The sequence below is a fragment of the Sinohyriopsis cumingii genome, chromosome 5 (genome assembly GCF_028554795.1).
Source record: "Sinohyriopsis cumingii isolate HCF-2022 chromosome 5, ASM2855479v2, whole genome shotgun sequence".
Lineage (NCBI taxonomy): Eukaryota > Metazoa > Mollusca > Bivalvia > Unionida > Unionidae > Sinohyriopsis > Sinohyriopsis cumingii.
In genome coordinates, this window is record NC_142965.1 from 62934575 (window position 1) to 62942835 (window position 8261).

Here is an 8261-nt window from a genome sequence, read left to right on the forward strand (position 1 = left end):
TTGAATTATTCTTGGATTAATTTTGGATTTGATTATATAAAACCGTAAGTTCATATATATTTTCATTTTTACAGAATTTTTCCAAAGCTTGTTGTTTTCACTCTTTCTTGTGTTACTGTTTAGTCGAGCCTAAACAAGTGACATAAGAATATCTGAATATGAATTTAGTTTATATATGGCATTGACAATTTAAAATGACACAAAAGTGCAACGTTCTGTTGCCAAGTTATTAAATCTTATAAGACCATGAATTCTTTGATTTATAGGTTACTGCATTTTCATGAAAAATAATGAAGGAGTTTATTCGCTATTATACTGCAAGGCCTTTGAGATTAATGTATTTTTCCGAGGATACGTGATAACATTTTCCCAACCAAATGCAGCAACCTTTTCATTATATACTCATTTTAGTATTCAAACTAGGGCTTAAGTATAAAAAAGACTCTAATAGAAGCAAAGTAATTGAATTTATACTGTGTTCCAAAAAACAGTACGCAACCGTAGATTCATCAATGCATAATAACAATATTAATGCGCACGTAGCACCGCCCAGCGACATTTGAACTTAGACGCGCGCTCGACATCCGTTTGAAAAAAGAATTGTCGTTTTGGTCTACTTAAAATTGAAAGTTAGAGTCATATTGTGAATGAATGCGTATTGTAACAGCTTTTCCAGTTAGTCTTGAATATGATTTTGGTTCTTTGTTGATTCAACTCAATTCCGATGACTATGGACTGTATTTATTAGCTGTGTCAATTCCACACAAAGTACAAGTGACTGTAATTCGAGCAGGGAGGGACGCAACTTGACTCAACTGCATGTGTGTTTCTGTTCTGTCATTGAATGTTTGGAATCATAATGTGGGGAAAATATGAACTATTTATCATAATTATCAAAAAGGAGCTATGTAATATCACGTTATATTCATTTTGAGTGCAGTAAGGAGAATGTTATTGCAGTTGGAAATGTGGTCAAAATTACAGTTCAATTTCGAAATATGTAATCAAGCTTTAGAACCCATGACAGCTCATGTAAGTCTGATTTGCAGAACTAAGAAAGTACATTTGGAGGAAATTCAAGATGCAAAAATATAAGGATACCAGCTAAAGAAGACATGTTTATACTTTGTTTGTTGCATATTCTTCGCAGGGACTCCAGCTATGTTATGACCTGTATCGCGTCTATTGCTCGCCTAAATCTGAAACATCGTATCAACAAAGTTGACGTGGAAAATTGCAAGTCAGTTAGCGGAAATACAAATTCTTCGTGGTCTTGGCTTATTGGCTCTTCTTGGCTTATTACCAAAACCTTCAGTTGCATTTCTTGTTCCCGACGATTCTAGTACCTTCATTTATAAAATGGTAAGTCTCTGATATATATTAGATAGACCTTGCATTCAGTATGCTTTTCTATGCTATTTTTTATATACCCCAGAAAGCAGCGGTCAGTCTGAACCTTTTCATTAGCGAAACGTTACGAACATTTCTCCTAAATAACTTTAAATAAGCAGAAAAATATTTTCAATACTGCTTCTGTCACTTTTGTTGTGGACATTGCGAATATCACCTTCATTCATTTGCTTGTTTGAAAGTTTCATTTTGTAGCTCAATAACCTCTTATAAATCACAGAAATCTTCTCACTCTATCCATTATTAAATTTTATAAGATTGTAAATTCTTTTCGGAATATTCATTACTAAATGTTGCAAGACACTGAAGTCTTATCGGTGTATTCATTTAACATTTAATGTATTATGATCAATCAGGTTCAAATGGAACAACGGACCAAATTATTTTATAGCAAGACACATGCAACAGTTATATATAAAATAATTTCATGGAATGAAATTGAAATTAAAATCTATTTTAAAAAGTAGGTTCGTATCTTTTTCACTGCTAAACAGAACCTCTAAGTCGACCAGTGTGGGCATGTGAGAAAGCATGCCAGTTGCTTCCCGTTTGTCGCTGGCTCTTACCGAGGATTTCATGAGTTTTTCCTCCACCAGTTAATACTGCCGGCCATGTTTAGCCTACCTTGCGCTGAGAAATGGCATTAAACCCATAAACAACAACAACCAATACCACAACAGCGCGTGAACTCTGTCTATATTTGGTAATGAAGAACTACGATGGCTAAACAGTGCAACGTTTTGTTACCAAGTCACTAAATCTTACAGGAATATGAAGTTTCTTCAAGTATTATTTAATGTTTCAAGTTATCACGAATAATTAACGGATTACTAAATTATTTCAACTAATAAACGGTATATAAGAATTTTATGCCACAGAAACATTATACAGAAAAGTTTTACAAATGAAAATAAACATAAAAAGAAAGAAAACAAAGAAACGGAAATATTATTTTTTTATATAAGACGAAGTATGTTTAGATCAAAGAAAGTTTAAAACTATTTGTGACAATACAGAAAATAATCTCTTTGTCCATTTATTCTTCCTCCCGCCACCGTGACTTTGTCATATACTATAGCAAAATATATTCATTGATCCTTGTTACTAATTCTACCAGAGCACTCTTAGTCACACATATCATACACTTCAACGACATCACAACATCCGTATGTTACAACGAATCTGTCCATGTCCCTATAAAATCTTACAGCGAGTGGGTCCTTCTGCCGGTCATTTGTTATAAGTGTCTTGATGAGCGTGGCGTCAGATGATATCTGCACGACTTTAGAAGAAGTGGAAAGACACAGGTAAATGTTATTCTCCCTGTCAGTCCCCAATCCTAGTGGATATTCCAACTTCTGATCCGTGCAGGTAAACAAAACATTCCAGGATGTGTCGTAGGCAACCATTTTGTGCCCACCATAATATGATATATATATGACTGTTTCAGCTTGGTTTATTTTGACGTACATTGGACCTAACAGTTCATCACTTTGATAATTGTACGGTCTAACAGTTCTGATCTCTCTACCAGTCATGTTTAATATCAATACACTATGTTCATCGTCATTTGTGGTGATCACCATCTGATCGCTTACCACTGCTATACCCCAACACTGAAGCCTAGTTCTGATCTCTCTGACCTTGTGCATCTTGTTCTCAATCCCAATGACAAGAACGGTCTTATCTTTGGGTACAGTCACGGCCATGTTGTTGTCAGGTAGGATGCAAGCGTTCCAAGGTTTTCCTTGGAGTGTCATACTCTCTTGAAAAGTATAATTTTCCCCATACACTTTAAGCTTAGAATTGTTATGATCGAGAAGGATGAGTTTCCCGCCTTGCAGCGTTAGAACATCCGATATGTGACACGAAACCTGATCTCCAAATGTTTTTACACTGAACTCAGATATCTTCATTGCTTTTCTGTCCTTTAATGGGGATCCACTAGTTCCATCTACCATACTAGTCTTCTGTTGTGATGTTGTAACCGTAGGACACGGGGGAAGATGGGGCTTAGTTCGGGTCACCTTTATTTGTCCAAATTCATTTAAATCATTCATTAGGTCTTTTAGGCTTTTGCTAACTTCTAACCCAAATGTGATTTCTTGTATATCTTCTTGGAACGCCGATATGACTTTGGAATATCTGGCTTGATTTTTCTCCATGTTGTGGAAAGCGATGACTTTCTGGATCTCTGACCCATGGGTCATTACAAGCTCAAACAGGGCCAGGTCACTGTTCATAGCAGTAATCAAACTCTGTCCCCTGGATTCTTGGGATCGCAGATTTAAATCTTCAGTATTGTGATTTCCTTCAACTGAGTTAATTAAATCATCCTCAAGTTGCTGTACTTTAGCATCTAACTCTGCTCTGAGACTCCGGATCTGCTGTACAATGGCGGTTCTGTCATTTGCAAGGTTAACAGTGTTTTCATTTACGTTGTTTGTTATTCTCTTCATGTGACTTTCAAAGTTACGTATGTTGGCCTCCAAATTCTTGGATTTTTGTCCAACATCCAACGTTTTTATCATATCGTCAATGGTGATGATTATTTTGCATGTTCTATGTTCAAGAAAACCACACTCATTACAAAAGAAAACATTGTCATCCCCACAAAAGAACTTTACATGATCTGTTGGATGCCTACAACACATTTCTACAGAAGACAAGTTGGGTATAGCGACCTTAGATTTGTTGTAAGGGAACAAATTGAAAACATTGTGTCCATTTGGTGAAGTGATTTCATCGTGGTGTTCCCTGCACACAGTACATAAGAATTTATTACAATCCTTACAAAAGGATGTTGCTAAAGTTTCTCTGTTCCATTTCAGACACATGTGACAGAGTTTTTCGTCTAGCATATCCATAGTCACGTCGAGTAAAGAAGACACAATCTCGTTATCATGGAGTGAATCCACCCACTGCTCCACAGTCAGTGTGGAATCAGATAAAGATGTGTCTGTCCCACACACTGGGCAAGAAAAGCTTGGGTGAGGAGTTCCTCTGTTGATCAGCTTACTGTTGATATGCGACTGAAGGCACGTAACACAATATATATGTCCGCATAACAGAACTTTTGGTCTTTTAAATGTTTGTAGGCAGATCGGACACTGCAATACTTGCGTAAACAGTCCCTCTCTAGACGAAGCAGTCGCCATTTTGTTTCTACGTAACACATTAGTTTCTTCTAGGTATTATCGATTTGTCCTAACCTCGTTTCAGATATAAATAACCCATACATAGTTCTCTACTTCGGCAGGTGTATTGATCACCAATACTAAGGTATGAACATGATTGTTTGTTGGGTGTTATTATGCCGCAGTCACATGAAGTGAGAATACAGTATCTCATAAAATACGCCGTGTCTAACTCTGTACATAAGCATTCCTGTCAAGCGGCATGTGTAGATACTTACATATATACTATATATGATTCATATATAACGTTTAATGAACAGGCTTCCAAGCAGGCCTTACTCATAGTTATAATTTTATGAACAGGCTTCCAAGCAGGCCTTACTCATAGTTATACTTTTATGAACAGGCTTCCAAGCAGGCCTTACTCATAGTTGTAATTTTATGAACAGGCTTCCAAGCAGGCCTTACTCATAGTTATACTTTTATGAACAGGCTTCCAAGCAGGCCTTACTCATGGTTATACTTTTATGAACAGGCTTCCAAGCAGGCCTTACTCACGGTTATACTTTTATGAACAGGCTTCCAAGCAGGCCTTACTTACGGTTATACTTTTATGATTCAGGCATAGAACAAACGTTCCAATCATGACACAGACTTCTGAACGTTGACAAATGGATTTACAAATCGCATTTAGGTAACCATGGCGGGGGGGGGGGAGAGCGAGCGAGCGAGAGAGAGAGAGAGAGATAGAGAGAGAGAACACTCAGAAGAATAGGTCCTCCCTTTTCAGAGTTTTAAAATATCTTTGTTAATTATTTGTTGTGTCTATATTAGGATGGATTGATTAGAGGAGAATACTGAAGACCAAATAGGGTAAAATTATACAATGTGAGGATTTAAAGATTACCTTGAAAGAGGACTGTGTCACCCATTTACCACGTTAAAGAACTGTACTTCATTTTCATTGAGTTATGGTAGATAATTTTGGTCAAAATACTCGATCTCATATATTTAGTTTATTAGTGTCACTTGCATAATACAAACTTAGGTAAACACATAGAGATAACAACTGCGCCAACGTTTCAGATAAGTATTGCATTAAATTGTCTCGATTTATGTTAGTTGAATTTTCATCAATACATTAACAAATATATATTCCTTTGTATCTTGTGTCAGTATTCATGAGGCTAATCCAAGCGATATGAAATGAAGCTTCATTTTCCTGGGGGAGGGGATTCTTTGACGTTTAATTGTTCCATTTTATTCCGATATATTGATCTCAGGTAATTGTAGGTCTTAAGCAAATTATTATTTGCTGGTACTATACAAAACATTACATGGAAACGCTTGTGACGAATATGTACTAGGTCTCAGAATCACGTGTGTATAAATATAATCTCTATCTTTCTAGACTTGACGAAAGGATTCAAGAGAGAGACACTTTATAACTCCCTGTGTAGAATATTTTTCCTGGTCTATACTGACTCATAAAGTGGGAATCAAAGCACACGAAGACCGTTCTTCCGCTAGCTGAGATATACATCAATGTAATCTCAATAATAATTTTGTTAGCAATATGAATAGTTTTAGGAATATTAAAATATTAATAAATTCATCCGAGATTTTAATTAATTTAAAGAATCACCCCCCCCTCAATATAATGTGATCTCTCATATTCATCTTTCTGTCATTAAGGGTTTTAGGGTACAACTTGTATCACAGTTTTGCAAATAACTGTACACATGACATATATTTGAGAATTAAATTACTTTTTTAAAGATACCATATACAATTCGTCTTAAGTAAAACCACTAGGCGATAGGGACCGACCATTTAATTATATATTTTTTGGGGGTGTAGAGGTGGATGAAACAATGTTTGTGTCTGTTGGTCCGTCTCTGTCTCTTTCACACACACACACACACACACACACACACGTTACACTGTTAACACAATGTTTTTCTCTGTTATATAAGTTAAGAAAATCCAACAATTTTAAAATACAACCTTGAAGAATCTTTTAATTAGAAGAGTTATCTTGAAATGTTTATAAAGTAGCTTTTGAAAGTCCAAACTCTTTATAGTTTACCATAGGAAATAAAAATCAAACGGAATAACGTATCTTTGATGTAATTACATGCTAATTAGTCAGGTGTTTTCTTATACTTTGTACCTATTTAAGTATTGATAAAGAAGATAGCGTGGTTAACATTAAATATCGTTTGGAAAAATTCTGAAAGTCATTGCAACATTAAAAGCCATTGAAAATAACTCTCTAGAGCTGTATGAACCAAATGGAGTGAATGTATCGTTGTGTATCCGTACATTATAGAAGTGGATGTTTTATTTGTGTTTTTTGCTGTTGTTGTAGTTTGTTTGCGTGTCTATCCACAAACAATTTGGTTCATTGACAACTGGAATAAACATGTCATGTACCCAAAACTGGAGTCAGCGGTTCCATAAGTTGCTATTTTAAAAGGAGTGAAAACCAATTTTTACTGAAGCACATAGACTACCATTATCAAAACAGAAAATAAATTGTTTTTTTACTTTAAAGTGTTCTATCAGAAGTAGAACAATTATGCAATGTTCCGAATGAACTCCAGTGGTCTTTAATGTCTTGATGTATCACAACGATATAAACTAAGATGTCTTTGAATGAGTCCGCTTTAATTCCAAAGTAGTGTTTTAGTCAAAAAATTCAATCTGCACTTTGTAGTTACAATGCAGAATTTAAATAAATAGTTCCTCTCAAATTATATCTGACCAAAACTGATAACTCTGATCATAGGTCTCAAAGACCGATATTAAAACAGAAATGTGATTTTGCTTACAAAAACTTCTTTATTTACATACCCACTTGACCCAAATACCATTTTCTGAAAACCTAATGGAAAATTTCAAATATTGTCAAGAAGTTCTCTCACAGATAATTATAATGCCGTGATCAAGGATAGGTACTGAACTCATATTCAAGCAAACATGTTACAAAGCATGGCATAGTCAGGTAGGCAAAACGTGTTAACTCGGGCCGCTTTTGGCCGATTGGTATATAAAGCCTTCTCCTTTACCGATCACTGCCATCTCACCTCTTTCGGCTTGGGTTCGAGCACTTTTGGTCGGTCAGCGTGGGTATATGAAAATACGTGCCAGTAGCTTCCCTTGGGTCGTGGTTCCTATAGGGGATTTCACGAGTTCTTTCTCCAAGAGTTATACTGGCCACAATGAATAGCCTATCTTGCGCTTAAAAATGTATTACATCCAAAGCAACAACAACAATGTGTAAACTCGGTCAATGTATGGTAATGAAACCTACGAGAGTAGTGAATGGGGTCGATATAGGGTCTATGGGAATTAGCATTAAAAAACACCCTGGGTCGATATAGGGTCTATGTAAATTTAACATGGACAAAATCCCTGGGTCGATATAGGGTCTATGAGGAATTAGCATTACAGACCTCCCTGGGTCTGTATAGGGTCTATGTAAATTTAACATTAATCACCCTGGGTCTGTATAGGGTCTATGTAAATTTAACATGGACAAAAAACCCCTGGGTCTGTATCGGGTCTATGTAAAATTGAAACAGGGAGGGTCTCTATTTTTTTTAAAAAAAAAAAATAAAATAAAAAAAGGGGTAGGCAATAGAAAGGCTATCTCTTTTCGAGAAATATGGCTGGCCCTGAAAAGGGCCTTTGGTTTATGTTAATATGCCC

General features: G+C 35.9%; 1 protein-coding gene across 1 annotated transcript; it reads right to left on the minus strand.

The window, feature by feature from the left end:
• Nucleotides 1-2352: 2352 nt before the first annotated feature.
• Nucleotides 2353-4563, minus strand: LOC149799308 (uncharacterized). Its single transcript, XM_089957056.1, has one exon. It carries the CDS (start codon nt 4275-4277, stop codon nt 2535-2537), a length of 1743 nt encoding a protein of 580 aa, XP_089813182.1. The 5' UTR covers nt 4278-4563; the 3' UTR covers nt 2353-2534.
• Nucleotides 4564-8261: the final 3698 nt, after the last annotated feature.